Here is a 22,514-nt window from a genome sequence, read left to right on the forward strand (position 1 = left end):
AAAGTACCGATAAGAATACCGTTAAAGTACTGGACCGTTAAGCAGTATCGGTAAGAGTAGTAATACTGTTAAAACTTTAACGATACCCATCCCTACATATCATTGTATGTCTGTCATATTTTAAAGTTAAACAAATCTTTTATTTTGACGGATTTTTGCTAGTGAATCATAGGGCCCCAGCTTCTTCTTACTGGTTTAGACTAGTCAAATGTGAAGATATGGATGTGTTTTAGCCCACATACAGGCTCACGGCTCGTTCTGGAGTGCTTTCTGATTCACAAAGACAAAGTCTGTGGTCGTCTCTCTCTCTCGGGGCTGGCGAGCTGTCAGTTGCAGTTCTGTGACTAAAAGGCTGTTTACAAGAGCTGAATTTAGCCTGATTAAAGCATGTCCATGTGCTGAAGAAGCCGTTTGCCTCCAGGCCAAAGCTGTTGTTGCGTTTGAGGACAGATAAGAGCAGTAATATTCATCCTGTGTCGTATTACGCCTCACTGAAAGCTCTGACGGCTCGTAATGCCACCTAAACGCTGTCATTTTATAACACTCCAGAAGTTGTAAACCAACACTATCGTTGTCAGACTTTACTTATACATGACTAGCGACTGAGCAGTCTTTTCTTTTGGCTGTATTCCCGGTGTTGGGAAAGTGGCACACGGCGGGGAGTCTGGACAGGAAGTGACCTCACTCCACCTCTGGATGTATGCGCAGTTCTGATTCATTCATGTGAAACACAAGCTCTTTGTTTACCATGGCCTTCGCCTCATTCATAACCTCTTGCATCTTTCGCCTTCATTTCTTTAGCATCGTTTCATCTCTGGTGCCCTTTGTCCTGTTGTTCTTGTGCCTTATCACTATCTCGAATAAGAACTTATTCAACACCTTGTGAAGAATCTTGGTTTATCTGTCACAGTTGACTGGGAGCTAGGTATCCAGAAGACTCACAAAGTTAATTCATAGATAGGACTGGGCAAAATATGCACCAGCAGCTTCTCACAGAAATATAAAGCGATTTATGCACAATTTCTGTTGTTGAAGACTTATTTATAGCAAATGATACTTCGACATGCAGTCTGTTTTATTGATTTTTGCTGAATTTACACAAAATGACACCATTTATTTTTTACAGTCCACAGAAAACAATTATACACATGAATCTATTTAAACTATTGTTTAAACTCTTAATAGCATGCATTTTTTTAGGGCTGTCAAAATGAACATAAAATGCTTATCAAATATAATTTTTTAACACAATTTGGAATGAAGTTTTAATTTGTACTAACATTAATTGTTAAGTTAAAAAAACATACATTTTATGAAAAATAATATTTTTAAAATTAAAATAAAATAAATTTTAGATTTGTGAAATTTTTTATGTAAAATATTCAGTTGTTGGACACATACTGAAATAATTTGTTATGAATATTGTTTTTTTTTTGGACACATATATTCTGAAATAATCGGCTATGCGTATCGGTTGTCGACACACAAATACTAAAATAATAATTTATACTTATTGGCTATTGGATACAAATACTGAAATAATAGACTATGCGTATTGGTTGTTGACACAAATACTGAAATAAATGGTTATGAATATTGTTTTTTTTTGGACACATATATTCTGAAATAATCGGCTATGCGTATCGGTTGTCGACACACAAATACTAAAATAATAAGTTATACTTATTGGCTATTGGATACAAATACTGAAATAATGGACTATGCGTATTGATTGTCGACTCAAATAATGAAATAAATGGTTATGCATATTGGTAATTGGACACATAAATATTGAAATAATCAGTTATGCATATTAGTTGTTGGACACAGATACAGAAATAATCGGTTATGCATATTTTTTTATAACCGCTGCATAAATATGGAAATAATCGGTTATGCATATTAGTTGTTGGACACATACAGAAATAATCTGTTATGCATATTGTATAACTGCTGCATAAATAATAAAATAATTATGCATATTAGTTGTTGGACACAAACTAATCGTTTATGCATATTTTTTATAACTGCTGCATAAATAATAATATCGTTTATGCATATTAGTTGTTGGACACATACTGAAATGCATTGGTTATACATATCGGTTGTCAGTCATATAAATACTGTGCAAACGGCTGGTTTTGGTTGCAAGTTGTGCCTCCTGATAGTAAAATTAAATTAAATGTATGCATTAAGCAGACCCTTTTATCCAAAGCGACCTACAGTGCATATAGGCTAACATTTTATTCCTAACATATGTTCCCTGGGAATCGAGCCCACAACCTTGTGCTGCTAAAGCAATGCTTGTAAATAATAAAATAGTAAACACTGTATGAGTTTTGTGAAGACCGTGGAAAGGGCTGTACTTGGGACTCACACACCTACATGCATACGAGCTCTCTGATTTTCATCTTAAGCCAGTGTACACTCGTGCTTCCAACAAAGCAAACAAACCATAATGATACGATCTGTTCAGTTCAGGCTCCTGAGATTCTAACCTACTTCTGCTGAAACTCTGAAATCCCTTGGCTCTGGTCTAGCCCTATACGTTGGCATTCAGAACGCACATATTTGTGTATTCATTAGCACAATAGTCCAACCTAACTCTGCTCGTATTTGTAAAGTTATTTAAAGTTGCATGCTGTGAGACTCGCCTCTAGCCTGCATACAATAACAAGCTAATGAAAATCTCCATGAGATGCAAGTGTGTTAAAGAACGGCCCGTCTAGAGCTGGTGTGTGTGCGGTCAGTGTTTACCAAATAAAGGAAGGAGAGAGTGTGTGCAAGCCGTTACTGATGGCGTAGTGCCGAGTGTACAGTCGTCTGTATAAAATCCTTGGGTTCAAAAGGCCACTGGTGGTATTAATCCAGAGCGAGTGGTGAGATTTCAGTAAACGCCCCTATTTAAAGATAGCACGACTCAATTTGACTTACTGATGCCAGGTTTGTGATCTAGTGCAGAGGAGAGGACAGAAAAGCCTTGAACTGGCTAAGCCTCAGTTTGGACTTTCATTTTGATCCTCAACCACAACACTACTCCCCTATCATATACAGACGGATTGTGCATGAAATTTTCCAAACTTTATTGATCGTTAACTGTATTTAATGTATAATAATCTTATCTTTGGTGATGTACTGCAGCAGTAAGCACTAAATCAATGGCCTTCATTGGTATTTTTTTTCTTAACCAGCTGTACCCAGCTTGTTTTTGGTTGCATAAAATTCAGTTTTGTTGTGCTGCAGTGGCTTTCAGGCCGATGTGAAGTCTAATTGTTCCAAAATCCCACATGATGATATATTACACATAAAAAAAATCAGATTTTGTCATTGCCTGCTGTTAAAATTTAAATATGGACCAAAAAAATCTAAACATTTTGCGGTTGCATATAGTTGCAGGGTTCCCAAAGGGCCAAAAAGTTTAATATTATTATTATTATTATTATTATTAATTTATTGTTTAGTAAAGGATTTTCAAGTCACAATTTTGCTGATTTTCCATCGTATTTTTTGGCCCTGAATTTTCCAAATATTTCTAGGCCTAGAAATGGAAATCAGTGAAATTGAGGAATGTCTGCTGTTGCTGCTGCTGCTGCTGCTGCTGCAAAAAAAAAAAAAAAAAAAAAAAAAAATAATAATATATATATATATATATATATTATATATATATATATATATATATATATATATTAGGGGTGTCACGATTCTCCAAATCCTCGATTCGATTGCATTTTCGATTCTAAGGTAACGGTTCGATTCGATTCTCGATTTTTACATTTAGTCTTTTTAAAGCACAGATTGTCATTTTTCAAACTAGACTTTTATGTAATATAATATCTGACCTTTGTTTGCAATGTACCACATTACACTGTCAAATTTAAAACTTTTATTAACAACATAATGTAACAATAACGTATATCTTTAGTCAACTGAAAACTTAAAATAAACTGCCATCCAGTTTCTCTTTTGTAAGTGCAGTCACAAAAGATGACATTCAAGTTCATAACAAAACAAACAAAAACAATAAAAAATGACTAAACTAACCTTCAAATATTACGATGTATCTATTTAAAAGATTAAAGATAAAACACATTTTTTAAACACTTCACTGTCATTCATTTAGATTTATATATATATATATATATATATATGTATATATATGTATATATATATGTATATATGTATGTACAGTATGTGTGTGTGTCTGTGTGTGTGTGTGTGTGTGTGTGCATCATTACAGTCTGTAAAATATGTTTATCTCTTATTACAAGACTGCAATCAGAAGAATTCCAGTTAATCAAGTATCTACAAAAGATCTACTCTATAAACAATGCATTAAATTACATTAAAGACAAAAATAAATTAAACAAACAAAATAAATGATTACTCGCATGTATCTGGTCCACTGATGAAGTCATGGGTCAAGTCAAGTGAATTATTAATCATTTTCTAACAGGCGTCGAATACTGACTTTAGGAAAAGGGGAATAACCAATGACATTTGAGATAACAACTAAAACAGCAAGCCCCGCCCCACGACTGACAAAAATAAAATTGTTCGCGCGAGCAGAGGTGAGATGATCGAGCGCGAGGATGTGGGGAATGAGCGCTAGAGTTTGAAATGAGCTCGCGGGCTCCCGTTTCTTCGCATCCGATTCAGTTTTCCTCTCGCGGAAGCCATATAGCGCGCGCGCCAGCATCAGTTGAATGCTCGGTTATTTTTGTCATTGATTTGCTGTCATACAACATGGGGGCGTGGCAGCATCGACGATTCCATTTTTTAATTCGAAGTTCGAGACTGTGACTTAATTTCGATCGATTTCGATTTAAAATCGAAATCGTGACACCCCTAATATATATATTAAAATGTAGTTTTATGTGTATATATTAACAGTTAATGGTATAAAACAGAATATGTTTGTACACTCACTCATTTTATCAGCAATCCTGTCCATTTTTAACCTATGTAAATATATTATACAGTTATAATATTTATACTTATTTTTTTTCAATGATATTTTTTTGTATAAATATGGTATAAAGCAATATATGTTCTTATCTTTTGTTTAACAATCCAGCTCATTCTTTTTAATTACAGAAAAATAAAATGTATGTGAATTGCATAAGATTTATACAAAAAAATTTTTTTTACATATTTGTATGGATTCTCATTCAATATATGGTGTTTGTACATAATCAATCACTTACCCTTTTTCTCAACAATCCCTCTCTATATTTTATATACGTGGGAAAAAAAATATTAAGATACAAATAATACAATTATACTCATTGTAATTCTTAAGCATGTTTAAATAAAAAGGTGAGTTTAAAAGGTGTAAAGGTTGTTTGTGTTACAGTAAGTGAGACTTTTGACTCTTGTATGATGGACTGTATGCTTCTGTGTGGGTGGCTTTGCTGACACTGGCGATAGTTTTTGTCCTTTAGCGCTGAGCCGTCAGCAGTAATGGGAGCTGAGTGTGGATGTAAGAGTTAATGGGCTGCTCCTCGCTCTGAAGAAGGAGCTGTTTTGATTATAGTTATTGAACATGCCATTAGTCTCTGAATGGAAGCCACACACCGTCCTGTTAGTTTGGGGTCAGATGAGGAGAACACCGTTTACCTACGCAGACTCCCAGGTGTGCTCACACAAACATGCATGCTAATACACTTATAATGAACATCTGGATGGTTGAGAAGCAAGTTATCAACATGACTTAGTTTTAAATCCAATTATAATTGGTGTATTTATTTAATTTAATATTTGATGTAATAGGGATAAATAAAAACATTTAAAGGGTCAGTTTTTGACATACAATATCAACAAAATGGTAAAAAAAAATATTAATAAAATAAATAAATTTGAACTGTCAGCATGATAATAATGCAATAAGTTGTGTTTTTAAAATACATTCCCTTATACACTATTTTTTTTAAATGCCTTTGTGTTTTAGTGTTATTTCTTATTTCATTTAAATATTTTATATTTCATTTTATTTGATTGAAATAATAAGAATTGTAAAAAATATTTAAAATATTGTAATATTTAAAAAATATGGGTACACAATGTGAAAGATGGTCTTTTTTTGTGTGTGTGTGTGTGTTTTGTGTATTTAAATAAAAAAAAAATTATTAATTAAATAATAATTTTATTTAATTATTTAATTGTAATTCTTGCTTTCAACCAATAAGGATAACAGTATATTTAAAATATTTTATATATTGATTTCTGTCAGCTTTCTTAATAATAATAATAATAATTATTATTATTATAATAATAATTATACTTCTTCCTATTTAATTTAATTTAATTTATTTATATTTTAATATATTTTATTTTTGTTATTTTTTTTTATGTATTTTTTAATTTATTCATTTATTTTTATTTTACAAATTTTTTATCCACAGTATTTTATTTTACCCAGTGAAGAGAATGCAATAGGTGCAGAAAACCCTGTCCACTTGATCCCCTGCGCACACTCTCAGAGAAGCACTCATGAAGTGAGTGTATTTCCTCATACACATGTAGTAGCGGTTTGGGAGTTCCCATGGCTGGCCGGTTTGTTGTCTCTTATCTCCGCTCCCAAGAGAAGCACTCTTGCACTTCTCATAATAAACTGTGTAAATCTGTGGAGGAGGGCTGCCGCCGTCAGCAGTGTGGGAACCGTGTGTGTGTGTGTGTGAGGGTCGTGTTAGTGCATGTGAACACACCTTTGGTTGTGTGTTTCCTGAGGGATTTACACGGAGGGACGGGACAGTAAAGGCTTTGATAAGTGTGTGTGTGATAGCAAACATCCAGTTCATGTTGCTGCCAGTTGGAGAGAAGTTAAAATCTCTGTTATGAGATGTTCCTGTTGTTATCACATTTATATCTGGTTTTTGAAAGTGTGTGTGTGTGTGTGTGTGTTTTGTGTGTGTGTTTATCATAAAATAATTAATAATAATTGTATTATTTACATTTATTATATAATACAATTGAATATTTAATTTGACTACAATGATCTAATTCATTACTACTAATATTACTACTATTTATTATTTATTTTATTATACAACAGTAATATATTTCTGTACATAACAGTATATTTTATAGTTTGTTGTATTCGTTTTCTTGAATATTTTAAATGTGAATGTTGTCACTATATTTATATTGTATTGTTGTAATATAAATGTATAATAATAGTAAATAATAATCATAAATGATTTAATTTTAATTTGTAATATTAATTAATGTATAACAACATGTCATTTTGATTATATTGATGTAATATTAATTATATAATAATAACAACAGTAATAATTTAAGTTTAGTGCAGTTAATAATACTAATTCATTTTTTATACAACAGTAAAAAAATTCTGTACGTAATTGTATATTTTATATGTATTTTTTAATGTAGTATTTCTGTTTTCTATTATTATTAATAAAAATAATCATCATTTTCATTTAAATTTTATTGTGCAACAGTTATATGTTTCTCCACGAAACTATATTTTATATAGTAGCCTTCTATATTTCTGTGTAACTGCTTCACTTTTACTGCCTCTTGAGCCTTTATTTTGGCAGCAAACTGAAGGAAGACATCTGTGTGTAGTTGACTTTGTGCCAACTAGTCATTAGTTAGATTTGTTTAGTAGCTGTCAAAATGTTTGGATTGTGTGAATGTTGTAGAGTCAACCTGGAGTGTTTTGCATTGATAATGAGAGAGAAGCACACCATAGTCAGATCACCTCCTTAGATGGAGTTCATGTGGTGTGTTTGCATAATAAAAAAGCGCTTTGAGACCCCTAATGTGTGGAAATGGCACATCGTGAGGCTCATGCACACTGGGAAGTGTGTATAATAGACTAGAGACGGAGTGAAGCGCCTTCCTATCAGTTTGAAGCATGCAGACTTTGTGGTTTAGTAATTGCACAAGGCCATAGCGTGATTAATTAGATTAATTGCACAGCTCTAGCGTGTGTGTTTGGGGTACGTGGTGGGGGTCTCTTTTATGTCTCTGAGACAGTCACGTTCTTCCGCTGTCTGTCTGACCGCACCAGGGCTTGAGTGCTGGAGGGAAATTACAGGAAAGAGCAAGCCATGCACAAACGCTCATGATTACAGCGTTCAGCCCCACCTTCGGCTGCACAGAAAGGGCTGACGCACAGAAAGGAAGCACTGATGCAAGAGCAACCGGGAAAAAGTCAGAAAGAAACTGCTGTGGACGGGGTCACTTCAAAGGAGTGCAAATGAGGCCTTGTTTTAATTACATGAGTGACTATGATAGCTATGTTTCCATCCATTTGTTAGTTTTCAGTTGTGGAACAGAATTATTTTTGGTTAACAAACAAAAGTGGCAGCAAAAATGTTTTTTTTTTTTTTTTTTTAGCTGAGGATTGTTTTTGTTGTTACTTCCATTTTTAATATTCTACTTATAAATAAATGATATAATATATTATATAAATGATCATTATTATTATTATTATATAAATTAATGTACTACTTATATAATTTGTTATAAATATAATGGAATAAATTATTATATAATATAACGTTGTATGTATATGTATAAAATATATTTGTATACTGTATATATTAGAAAATATAAAAATATAGCTATATTAAATTTAGAAGCATTAATTTATTTGTATTTATACTTTGTAATTTAATTATATTTTCTGTACATTCTGTATATCGTGAACAGTAATGTGCATATGTGCATAAACACATTAAAGGGGTAGTTCACCCAAAAATGAAAATTTGTCCATCTTCTACTCACCCTCGAATAGGGATGTGGCGAGATCTCATGGTACGCTAGATTCGCTAGATCTGATGTGTGACGATAATCATTATTTCATCATTGAAGTTTTCTTCAAAAAAGTCAAAAAATCTTGTCCTAATACTAAGATTTGATTATTCTGAAATAGTAAAGTCACGTACACCTAGGATGCTTCGAGAATGAGTAGAAGATGGACGAATTTTCATTCTCGGGTGAACTAACCCTTTAAGATTGCTAAATCTTAATTGCCGATACTTCCATCCAGCTTGTGCATAAATGCTCATAAAGTACACTGATTGAAAACTAAAGTGTGTGTCTGATGATAATTTGGAAAATCCTTAGAAATGGCGAAAGACAGGAGACGATGGATGGAAAATAAGCAGAGCATCCTTCCTCAGCGTCTGCCTTCCCTGATGCATCAAGCTTTTATCTGCTCATTAGTTTGCGCTGCACATCTCGCCATGATACCCGTCTCTTGGAATGGCACGACTCTGGCGTTGGAGTATTATAAAGCTCGTGCGGATCGGGAATCTGATTCACGTCAAAATAAATCTCTCTCTGCTCTCAGACGCTCTGATGTGCTTGTGTGTGTGTGTTTGCGCGCGGGTCTCGGTGGATTGGCGTCTCGGGCAGACTGACAGAAGCGTGCGGCTCCGTCATTTAAATTCCTGCATGCTGCATCCAGCAATTCCTCTTCTCCAGTGGCTCCTCGGCCCCAGACGCTTTTCCATTTTCCCCGATCGACGCAGTCTGGGAATCTGGCTTTCTAATCAGCGTGGCCCAGCAGCGTTCCTTATTTATGACCTCGCATCCCAGCACTCGGCCAACCCGATCCATCACCATCATCTGGGCTTTTTTGTCGTCTTCACCCTTCCCTTTCGCACAGGGCCTCTCTTATTTGCTGCCCGTCTTTCAATTATTCTGCCCAAGAGGAGCTTGAGAAAGCAGCTCAATTAAAGTCCTGGGATTGATGAGCCCGTCCTCCTTATCCTGCCATGCTAATAGAATAGCAGCGGCCTGGGTGGACCGGGGCAGAGAAAGTGTTAGCTGCTAAATTACGAGGACATATACAAGTGCCTGGTTTCACCATCCCTCCTCTTCCTGTACTTAAGTTAATTGCTTTGACCCCTGCCGTTGCACCCTTCTGTATGGGAAAAAGCCATTCACAGAGGAAGAGATGCTGGTTCAGCTCCTTTGTACCCCTTACTGCCCAGTCTAAGTTGAGATTTCATCTTGTGTTTAATGGCACATGGTTCTGCCTTCATATCTGTGGCCCCAAAAAGTGCTACTTTAAATGTCATTGCGTTTAATAACCGATTGGTTCAGAAGTCAGTTCCCCTCAAGAAGAGTAACTGCTGATGTAGTTTCACTAATGTTTGATGAGAATAAAGTGTCCTAGTACTTTTTGTCTTCATTCGTTTTATCATTTGAAACTTCCATGCAGGACTCATTTAACCCCGGGTTGGTCTTTGGGTAAAAGTGTCTGCTAAATGACAAATGACTTGCTCTACCTACCCAGTGGCTCAAAGGTGCCATTATTCATATTTTAATATCCTCAGAGTGTATGCGCCACATTCACAGTGTATGCGACTAGACTGCAAGTAATTGCTTGATTGAACGAGATGTATTCCAATCAAAATGCACATTTTGTCACTTTAATGTGAACAAACAAATACTTTTCTTATAAGTAATGGAGTCTGAAATTATCATTTCTGTTGGGGAGATGCGAAATATATCATTAACATATTGGTTATCGGCTGACATTAGAGATTTTTTTATGTACTGTATTATATTGGATGGAATCGGAATATGTAATTGTTAATTCTAAACAAGTTCTTCTTATATGAGTAATAAAGGCTTAAATACTTATTTCTGTTATAGAGATGCACATTATATTAACATATCGGTTATCGTCCGATATAAGACATTTTGTATGTATTAAATTGTCCGATATCGGAATGTTAAGTTGGTTATTCTAAACAAACAATTCTGAGTAATAAAGGCTGAAATAATTATTTCTGCTGTAGATTTGCACATTATGTCATTAACATGACAGTTATCGGCCGATATTTCAGAGTTTTTCTTAGCATTGGCCAATATTGGAATATTTATTTTTTTATCATAAAAAAACAGTATATTTTCAACAGTCAGTTCCACCAAGTGAATAATAATTAACAGTTAAATATTTAATATTGGTCGATACAGTACATTAAAAATCTCTCATCAGCAGAAATAATGATTTCTGATGTCATTACTCATAACAGAAGTAGGCCTAGTTGTTTATAATTAAATATCGGTTATCAACAGATATTAGAGATTGTTGTATGTATTGTATTGGCTGATATTTGATATTTAACTGTTAATTATAAACAATTACTTTGGTTATGAGTGGTAATAACTAAACATAATTACTGTATGTTGTAGGGATGCATAATATATCAGGAAGATATCGGTTACCAGCCAATATTATTATTAATTGGATATTATAATAATTAAATGTAATTGTTTTTATTCAAATCAATTAAGTATATTTTTACATTTTGATTACATTTGCAGTCATTAAGTGCTTAGATGACCGAAAATTCAATAATTAGTAAAAGATATTAGTGCCCATATATTGGTTATCGATAATAATATGAAAATTATTATTGCTTATAGTTTTGGCCAGAATTGTAATGTTATTATATCCCCTTTACATTGTAATCATTACTTTCCCTATAAAAGTAATTGTAGTCATTTGTTCTAAATGGGTAGATGCCATGCTCTTTTACTGCAGATGCAAACAGAAACATCTTGATTGTGAAGCAGTGGAAATGTCACTGTATTAGTTGCATGACTCAGGTTTCCGAACACATTCCCGGTGCTGTGGATTACGTGTGATTTTCCCAGCTTTGTCATTTGTGTTGAGTGTTAGTGGTTGCAGCGTGTCTTGGCCGGCTGCTTCGTAAGAAAATCTCTAATTTAGTCTTTTTGAATTCTGGATCTGAACCTGAGGCCGTGCATGAATCTCACCTGGCAGGGAGAGCCTGTTTCCAAATCGCTGAATACAAACACGTTAACCTTGAGTGTGTTGTGTTTGTGCATCTGTAGTTTAAAGGAAGCCTTGCTCTATGGCACGGGTCACCTGTCAGGGCCTGTGCGGTTGTGTTGCATGTAAAGGACTGGTGGAGTGGCTGGTTATGAAATGCTGTTGAACTGAATGCAGTTTGTTGCTCTATTGAAATTGGGGATTGCATTGTCTCTTCTCTTTAAGAGGAAAGTTTTTCTCTGCTTCAAACAATACTCGGATCTATTGGATTAGTGACAAAAGCTTTAATTTCACTAGTGCAACAATCTTAACTTTGCATGCATGAAAAAGATATCAGCTTACGTTTTTTTCATAAGTGAGAATTTCATTATGAAATGCATATTTGTATTATTATTTATCAACTTTCTCAGTATGTCTCAATTTCATAATTCCCCATTTTTATTAATCTTTTAATTTAATTCATTAAGCCAAACATACAAGTAAACAGCATTTTATGATTTGAGGTCGTCTTAAAGGATGATATTTGCCTAAATCTGGGATGTTTATTTAAATTTACTGAAATATATGGACAAAAATTTTGAAATAAATGTAGTATTAAAAATAGCTACACTGTAAAAGATTTGACCGTAACTAAATAAACGAAAACTATTATTAAAATCATTATATAGAAGTTAAGAAATCACATGATAAAATTTAAATTGAAAAAAAAAGCTATAACACAAACAAACTATAATAGTATAACAATGAAACAAAAATAACACTGGCCTAAATATGATTCATATTTTTAAGTTTTAATGCGAGATATTCTCTTATTAAAATTCATTAAATTTTTTAATTATAATGCAATTTGATACAATGTTTACAGTAGTTTTGAATATAGTTCAGCACCACATTCATTTTATTTATGGACTTTCTTACTGAGTTGATTCTAAAATTATAACGTTCATCTAACATCTAGTATTTTGAATATATGTAGATACATATTTGTATACGAATGATCTCACAAGGTTTGAATGTCAAATGATAACTTAACTATAAAAATGCATGCTCAATTATGTGGTAAACGCTATTGAAAAATACTTTAAACTGAATATTTTTATTGCTAGATTTCCATTTAAGCATTTGGCAGATGCATTTATCTAAAGTCACTTGCAATGCACGGAAGGTTTAATCAACCTACAATTCATGCATTGGCTTGGTATTATCATAATTGTTGATGATAAGCTTATAAACTCATGTTGAATGAGATTACACATAACATTTATTTTAGTATTACTTTGTCACACATAGGTCCAAAAGAAATATCTGACATTTATGAAATATTAGATTTTTGAATGCAAAAGGATGTCTTTTTACTGTTATGAGTGTGATCTGAGTTCAGTTTAGACTGTGTAGCCTCTTAAAAACACCTGGTTTGACTCCGGAGTGAACTAACACCACACAAGGTCATTGTTCGCCCTGCAGCGAGGTCAGACTAAACAGGAGCAAGCGTGTCTCTTTCAGAGGCCAGGACTATCCATCTCCGTTACGGTCCATTTTGCTAAGCTCAGCGCTGTTTTCTGTGCTTGAGTGACCAGAGATTTAGACTAATATGCTCTGTTCTCGCTCAATCCATTGTGAAAGTCATCTGACGTTCTGACTATGGGCAGGTGCAAGCGATAAAGGATCGGTCCTCATTTGTACCCAATTAGGTACAAGAGACACTTACAGGTGTGGCCAAGCAAAACAGACAGGAAACGCCATCAGAAAGAGATGTGATATGCAATCAACTGTACAAAAATAGAGTTTATACTTTGTTTATAGTGACATAAAATCTTGTCGTTCTATTTAGTGTTGGCTTCTTTTTTTTTTTATATATATATTTTATTTTTCGCATTTGATATTTGGTGTGTGTGTGTATTATTATTATTATTAACATTGATATGTGTTAGTATTGATTTTATGTTATTTATATTTGGAATAACAATAAAAGACCGTTAGGTTCATTAACTGTCTTTGCAATGTGACATTATTTACAGTTAGTGTACATTAATTAATGAAATGGGAAGTAATCAATTTGACAAAAATAATAATAAAATACATATTTCAGATTATTTATACATGATGTTAGCATTTGTTGTACTGCATTTAATTAAAAATAAATGTAAAAATGTTTTTATTTTTATTTTATTTTTTAATGCAATGGTTAAAAAATACTTTGAGAATAATCAGTAAAATAAAAATTTGGTCATAATTTAAAATAGTACTAGTATAATAGTTTGGATTTATATATTTTAATAAACTAAAACTAATGTATAGCTAAAAAGTGTCAAAACAGCTAAATGACAAACTTGAACTAAAAAAAGACTTTTCTTTTTATTTAATTCAATCAATATGTTAACAAAACTATACTGTTATACTAAAATATATATTACAAATATTATATGCAAAATGATCTCTAAATATATGCTCTTAATAATTGCATAATTATACAGTTTTACACACTGTTTAAAATAGTCAGTGGAAAACACAAAATATACATTTTGTAAATTCCTTTTTTCCCCCTATTTTACATTAAAAACATGTATTTCTTCAGGCTACTTGTTCAGTCTGTGTGCACTTTTGTGATATATAAATACTATAAATACCTATGCTGAGGTGACACTGTTTGGAAAAGCTGAGTTACATTCTACTGAAAGACAGTAAAGTTTGTAGCGGCGCAGCTTTTAGTAAGTTCCTCCTGACACTTGTGATTTCTGTAGATGCGAAACTGAAATCTTCACTGCGTGCCCAAAAACAGATATAAACCCATGTGATATTTTAAAGCTAGAAAAGTTGCACTAGCTCAGACGTGAGAACTTCAGCGGCTGTTATCTATCTCTTCATGAAACCGCTCATCATCGTGTCGCTTCAGGATTGACTGTTTAATGAAAGACACTTTCTGTCACAACAGATTGTCACTCAGTTATCTGAAGAGTTTTACATGTATGAATTCATTGATGGCATGCATATTGAGCGGCTCCTTTCCCCAGCGGTGTGTCTCCGAGTCTCATTGAGGTTTATGTATGTTTGTGTTGTCATTTGAGTGTGTTTGCGTGTGTGTGGGCGTCCTGCTGGTCCCTTCGGTGCCCCGAGGCCCCGGCCGAGAGAAAAACGGCATGAAAAGAGAAAATGTATTTTTATTTTAGGATTTCACGTTACTTTGGGAGCGGCATCAGTGGAACAGCATTGGGGAGGTCTGGGACCTGGATCCGGCCTTTGAAGGCTAAAGAGATTAATGCTTTCCACAGCTAATGCAAATGACTTTGGCAAAAAATAAAGAGTTTGCACAGCAGCAAAATGAGCTGGTTCTGCTTCCCTTCCCCATCACGCTGGCAAATCCAACTTATTAGGATGCCCACACTCCATCAGAGAATGCTAATTGTGTACATAGAGATTATATTGCAAGTATTTTATTGCACTTATTATTTAAACATTTTTTTCTAAACAAGATTCCTCCTTTTTTTTTATTTCAAAAGTTTGATTCATTTAATTCGATCAGTTCCAATTGGAATGGTCCATTTCAGTGAATTCAAACCTCATATTTATTTTTTATTATTATTATTATTATTATTATTATGAAATCTTAATAGAAGTCTCTGTTTATATTAAATATTATATATTTTATATTTTTATTTATAAAAATAATTTCATGCATTACAATAATAATGTAATTATTTTTTTTATTCATGAACTATATTCTTTATTATTTTGATTTAAGTAGTATTTAATTGATATTTTGGTTTATAATTGAGATGTATAGAATATCACAATTTATAATCAAATACTGCAAAAAATATATGCAATATTATAATATGTGTGTGTGTGTGCATGTGTAAAATATACTTATATATACATACAAAAATATGAGTGGAACTTTTGAGATTATATAGTAATTTAAATAGTATTTACTATATATATATATATATATATATATATATATACATCTTTGTTTTTTTTTTTTTTGTTTTTTTTTTTACTTAATTGGCTGCAATTGTTTTGCCTTAAATGTAGTCACTCCCCTAAAAAAAAAAGAAATTCCTATCAAAGCACTTGCACAGAAAATGAATAAATACAGTAAAATATTATATAATTTTTTTACAGATATGCATGCAGAGGAACCCAATGAATATGGGCAGTGAAATCTAGAGAAAGTGTATGTGGTCCCAGGCGTTAGAGGCTGTTCTCTGCATCAGATCACACAGACCTCACATTCCCTGCGGCAGCAGATGGACACGGCTGGAGGGAACGCTGCACATGAGAGACACGGCGGTCACAGGCCACAGACCGGACCCCAGCTATAGCGTCCCAGCTGCCCTGCTCTGTGCCCATGTGTTGCAGGAGTGAGGACGGGTGTAGAGACGTGTCCTTTCTAACACTGCCCTCGGCTCGCAGACAGCAGCCAGTCTGACAGTCACTGGGGCTTCTTGTTTTATTAAAGCAAGCATTTTCATAGAGAGAAACTTATTTTTTTGACATTTATTCAGTGCTTAGTCTCTTCAGCGGTCCATCTACAGGGCTGGGTGATATATTAAATATTCACATTATATACAGTTATTATGTTGGTATAAAATTAGGAATTCGCAGCCTTTTGGAGGTTGATTCAGTTCTGTGAATCAGTTCAGACTGATTCAGCAAATTGATTCTAAATTTGATTCAGTGGTATATTCACATTAAAACACTGCTTTGTGACATTTAAAATTTGAATATAAAATTACACATTATATATTTATTAAGTATTTTTTAATGCTAGATTCTGCTTCTTGCATTAATTATTTGGATTTAAGTGACTAAAATGAGTTTTTTTTTTTATAGGGTTTTATGATAGATTTTTGGATAAGATTATAGGTTTATAGATTTTAGAGATTATTTTGCTTCTGGCTTTAAATATTTTCAGTCTAATTGGCTGTAATTTTATTTTTAGATTATATTTATTTAGACTGTTTATCCATGTAAGAAAATATATTTTTAAACACTTTAGATATAGATTTTAGAAATTGTTTTGCCTCTGCCATTAAGCATTTTGAATCCAATTGGCTATTATTACTTTTTGGTTAAACCGTGAGTATTTTTACATAGTTTTATTATATATTTCTAAATGTTAGATTATAGATTTAATAGATAATTGTGCTTCTTGTATGAAATATTTAAAATCTGATTGGCTTTAATGACTTAAGCTCTGTGTCTCATTTATGTATAAAGGTCCTAAAGGTATGCTAGCAAATACAGTCTGTGTAATTATAAAGGTCAGGAAAACTCAATTATGATAGTTTTTTTGGGGCGTGAAGCCTTGACTAACCTCCTAAATGGACTACAGGGGGAAAAATAAGATGCTTTAAAGTGTAAATATGTTCTCTTAACCCTCATTACTCTAATAGTTCCTCCATTCATACTGCTGAAGGAGTGATCATGGCCTCCCTCGTGAGCTGTTTAATATTCAGCGCTTCTCCTGCTTTGTGTGTGTGTGTGTGTGTGTGTGTAGAGGAAGAAAATGTTTATTTCATGTCATCTCTTGCTTTCACATGCGGTTGTCCTTGAATGCCTGTGACAGTTTTCTACCTCTTTTTTTTTCTAGTCCTAAATTGCAGTAATTCAGATCTGCACAATTAGGCTTTATCTCTCTTTTTCATTATCGGTGCATCGGTAAATCTTCTACATTTACAATTAGAAGTCACGTTCAACACCGCTTGCGATCCGTCATAATTAAAATATTTCCGACTGGCAGCTATAACTTTTTTGGTTGACGTTAATGTGCGTAAATTCATTCCTTCTGACACGAGCACACTGTGAATCTGCACAAATCGCTAGTTGCTTTTAGCATCTGTTTGTTCTTTGAAACATCCACCAGGGAGATTCTCAGTTTCTTGAAGCAACTTTCATCATTATTATTCTTATTGGATTATTTATAGTCCTAAAAAGTATTTGGATGTGCAAGTCACACTTGATGTTACAAAATACATAAAATATCACAAAATAAAAACATTAACCCAAGTTACAGAATGACGTAATAAATTTGATTAACATCATATATATTTACAAAATTCTTTTTGCAAAGAAATTTATAATTTTATTCAGCAAGGACACATTAATCAAAAGTGGCGCTAAAGACATAAAATTGTGTTTATTACAGTTTCTAAAAAATATTAAGTAGAAAAACTTAATTTATTATATTTTACAATATGACCCTTTTATGTATTTATTTTTTATTTTTTTATAAATAAATGCATTAGATTTTTTTTGATACAAAAAAAACGACCCTAACACTAGTGTAACTATATAAAACTGTTTAAATACATTTGTGTGTGTGTGTATATATATATGTTTTTTTTTTCTTCCTTGTTCTTCCTTCACTCAATGTGATTTCTCCCAATGTTTTGGTCTCAGCATCCCCTGCAGTGCTCTTCCATGTGTGTATATTTATTTTTTTCCATCGAGTGCTTTCACTCCACCCACATGTGTAGCGTGCTTTGCCACCTCTGTGTGATTGGCTCCTAGTTTGAGAGCTGTTGTCATGTTTCCAGCTGGGAAAGGCTTTGCCGACCGCTGACACTTCCCTGAAGGGTGGAGGGGTGATTCTGGCCCTGCTCCGCTCTGGCTTTTCAAAAGTGGATTTGTCAGCACTGCTGTGTCATAGAAACATGTGCATTGTTGTGGTGGTGACTAGCACGAGGGAGCCCTGGCTTTCAATCCCTGCCCTTTCGTTTCGTTGTTTACGAGGATTTTTCCATCCTCTACTTACCCGGGAGCGTGTTTGTGAAACCTTCGCACTCACTCAACTTGCTCTCCACCTTCGCAACTCTTTCAAAATGAGTCTAGACACGTTTATGCGTCTTTGTGTGAGTTATTGTGTGTGCGTGTCCTGCAGGCAGAGGAATCTCGCTGAAAGGAGAGACGTGCTTGTCTATATATATATATAAATTCCCATGTGTTAAATTAGACAAGCGCTCTGCATTCGTTACCTCTGAGAAAAAAGAGCGAGATAGTTTTTGAGTCCATGGCGGTGCTGAGATGCCGTAAAGCCGTAGGTCGCGGCAGCAGCGGTGGCTGGTGTTTGAGTTGTCCCTCTAGAGGGCTCCAGATGGCTTAAATGAACTAAATGATAAGAAAATGTAAATATTGTTTACCCAATGCAAAAGTCAGTGCTGTGATGCTAGAAAGCTTAGTATAGTTGCTAGGGTGTTCTGGGTGGTTGTTAACAAGTTTTGACTGGTTGCTAGTTGCTACAGTATATGGTTTATTTCTACAGCATTCTGAACGGTTGTCGTTTTTTTTTTTTTGGCTGGTTGCTTAGGATGCTTGCCTAGTTGCTTTGGGGTTTCTAGGGCATCTTGTGTGGTTGTTAGGGAATTCTGGTAGTTGTTAATGAGGGTTGACTTATTGCTTCAGTGTATCATTTTTTTTAGGCCTTTCTGACTGGTTTCTAGAGGACTGGTGGTTGACAACGAGTTTTGACTCATTGCTTTATGATTTTGAGGGCACTGTGGGTGATTGCTAGGGTGTTTTGTCTTTGCTAGGGTGTTCTTGTGGTTATTTAGAAGGTTTGGCTTATTACAATAGCCTATGGTTTCTAGGGCGTTCTGGTTAGTTGCTAGGGTGTTTTGTCTGGTTGCTAGGGTGTTCTTGTGGTTATTTAGAAGGTTTGGCTTATTACAATAGCCTATGGTTTCTAGGGCGTTCTGGTTAGTTGCTAGGGTGTTTTGTCTGGTTGCTAGGGTGTTCTTGTGGTTATTTAGAAGGTTTGGCTTATTGCAATAGCCTATGGTTTCTAGGGCGTTCTGGTTAGTTGCTAGGGTGTTTTGTCTGGTTGCAAGGGTGTTCTTGTGGTTATTTTGAAGGTTTGGCTTATTGCAATAGCCTATGGTTTCTAGTAGGGATGCTCATTTCGATTAATTTTCCTGACCGACAACCGCCGCTCGTTAATCGATTATTAACCGTTAACTGATAAGATTATAATATTGAATTGGCATTAAATACAAATAAAATTGACGCGTATCTGTGACCCTTTAAAAAAATACAAAAAATTTTTTATATATAAAAGGGTTTTAACGTGCAAACAGCAGCAGCATACAGAACCGGTTTCAGTTAAAATGTCCACGAACCTGCAGCATTTCTGACAGTGAGAAAAATAGAATAAAAAATTTACAAATAAAAAACACAATAGACCTACACTAAATATATTTTTTAAACTTAAATAATTAACAAATTAAGATGACAAAAAGAAAACACTGAATCCATTTGAATGAAGCTTTCAAAAACCGGGAATTTTTTTCGTTTGACTAAGATTTATCGTTAAATAAAAATAGCAGCCCTACCTCAACTCCTTGTCTAATTTTTATTTAAAAAAAGCAACATATCAATGTGATGTGGGGTCAGTCTGGAGCGCAGCCTTTTGACAGTTAGACCCGCGGCAGAAAACACCCTCTCCGATGGGACAGTTGTACCGGGAATACACTGGTAACGTCTCGCTAGTGGCCAGCTTCGGGAAGCGCCTTTCATTTGCTTTCCACCAGTCAAGAGGATTAATATCCAGAGAAGGAGGATCATCTCTCATATAGATGGATGTCAACATCTGCTTCTGGATAATCAGTGCGTTATCTCCTCAGATCGCCGTGCATCGCATCTTCTCCCTGATAACATGGAGGGCAGTGTTTGTTGCCCTTCATCACTCGAAGCGCGTGGGTGTTTGCTTCGTAAATCGTACTTGTGCTACTGCTGGTTAGTTGCTAGGGTGTTTTGTCTGGTTGCTAGGGCATTCTTATGGTTATTTAGAAGGTTTGGATGATTGCATTATGATTTTTCGTTATGGGGTTTGTAGGACATCTTGGGTGGTTTCTGAAGTGTTTCTGGTTTTCTGGTGGTTGCTAATGAGGTTTGGCTAGTTGCTACTGTATATGGTTTCTGGGGCATTCTGGGAGGTTGCTTGAGTGTTCACACAGGTTGCTAAGGAAGTTTAGCTTGTTGCTTTGGGTTTTTTTTAGGGCTACTACTTCTACTGCTAGGGTCACTACATGGTATTTAGGACCTTCTGCGTTGTATTCTAGGTGGTTTACCGGGTCTTTTTGGTTGTAGAATAGTAATAATAATGCTTTCCTCAACACAGAAAGCATATCAGCATACTTGCTACCATTTAATATGTATCAGCCATTGTTCACCTAGATATTAGAATCATAAGTGACCATAAAAAACCCATAGTCCAGTTTGGTGAACGGTAGTAGTTTAGTGTGAGTTCAGGGACAGATGCACATGAATCTGATTCAGATGAGTCATTAGAGAGCGGGTCTGTTCTGGCAGGACTGAATGTGAGAACATTTGTCTCCATGTCTTATTCATGCAGGAACAGGCTGAACACCGGACTCTCAGTCCACGACTTCAGTCCAAATACCATGCGAAATTATTTTCTGCCATGTTCATTCCTGCACCATGTTCACCCGATGCATTGTCATGCAAGCCAATCAGCGAAGAGCTATATTGAGCTATTCTTGTTGTTGATGTGCGTGAAGACACTCCACATCGCTTTAACTTGGAGGAGTGATGCAATAAATATCCCACTAGTGTACCATAAATAGATAATAATAATAATTAAAGTGTTTATATGTGCAGTGCTGCTTTGTTTACAGAGGAAACCATAGTAGCTGCTGTATTTCTATTTGTACAAACATTTTTTTGAAAGATAAATGTAACAATGACAAGGTATATTTGTATAATGAGGTGAATTTTATTTTCGTTAATGAGGTGGTAAAACACTGGAGAAAAATTCTACTGTAGAACGCATATGTGGACTTGAAACTTCTTTAGAGAGAAGTATTATTATTTCCCATTTTTACCCCAAATACAGTGCCATGAGCATTATGGAGCACCGGAACCACATGTAGTGTATGTTTTATTCATTCTGTAAGCCAGAGGGCACAATGTTGCAGAAACTAAAAGTAATGTACCTTATGACGTCCGTGTATTGATACAGTCAAGTATTGGAACCATTTGAGATATTTTGGTATTAATAAGAATTATTTTTATTTTCAATCATTATTTTGACGACACAAGTACCGTTTTCATTCCTGCACCATGTTGTCTTGATCTGAATTGCATTAGTCGCTTTATGATGGGTGTTTCCGTACAACAGCTCGATTGCGCAACAGGTGGGTTTCCATCCATCCTGCTGTCCCCGCTACAGTGATGTCTCTCCAGTATGATTAATAATGCGATGCTAATTTGTGCGGCTGTGGGACAGGAAACGCCGATGATGGAGGGAGAACGCTTTGGGGAATGAGAGTGCTGCGTACCCGAATGGGAATTTTTCTCTACACTAAACGCTGGTCTGCGTCTGCGTGTCGTTTATCACCTGCATGGGATGATGGGAGGTAGTTTGGTGAAGAAGTCGACACTCGTATTCTCTGTCTTACATAACAGCCTGGAGAGAGATAAAGACATTATTCTGTTCCTCTGAAGGGCCGGCTGAAGCGCCGTATACTTTACGTATGCTTTAGGCTGATATACAGTATAGTGAACATGTTCATGCAGCATGACTGTTAAACATCTGGGCTGGTAAATAAGAGTTTGTTGGTTGAAAGTTGGAGATGAATATGTTAAATGACTATGTAGTGATTCATAGTAACTTTGTAGCAAGTTGTTTTTAGTTATGTTTAAGTGTTGCTCAGATTTCTTGTCTAAATGCTTGTGTTTTACTCTCCACGTGTTTGAGCTGTTTTCAACACGC

At 34.7% G+C, this 22,514-nt stretch overlaps 1 protein-coding gene across 20 annotated transcripts in view; it reads left to right on the forward strand.

Annotated features, from left to right (window-relative positions):
• LOC113059362 (pleckstrin homology domain-containing family A member 5-like) overlaps positions 1-22,514 on the forward strand; it is a 143,545-nt gene that overhangs the window by 24,677 nt on the left and 96,354 nt on the right. Inside the window, exon 4 of one of the 20 annotated variants that reach the window (XM_026227977.1) lies at positions 15,905-16,249. The exons of the other annotated variants lie outside the window; for them this stretch is intronic. Coding sequence (XP_026083762.1) covers positions 15,905-15,929 — 25 coding nt within the window. The 3' untranslated portion in view covers positions 15,930-16,249. Of the gene's footprint in view, positions 1-15,904; positions 16,250-22,514 lie in introns of those variants that run through there. 20 annotated transcript variants of the gene reach the window in all.

The sequence above is a fragment of the Carassius auratus genome, chromosome 4, assembly GCF_003368295.1.
Source record: "Carassius auratus strain Wakin chromosome 4, ASM336829v1, whole genome shotgun sequence".
Lineage (NCBI taxonomy): Eukaryota > Metazoa > Chordata > Actinopteri > Cypriniformes > Cyprinidae > Carassius > Carassius auratus.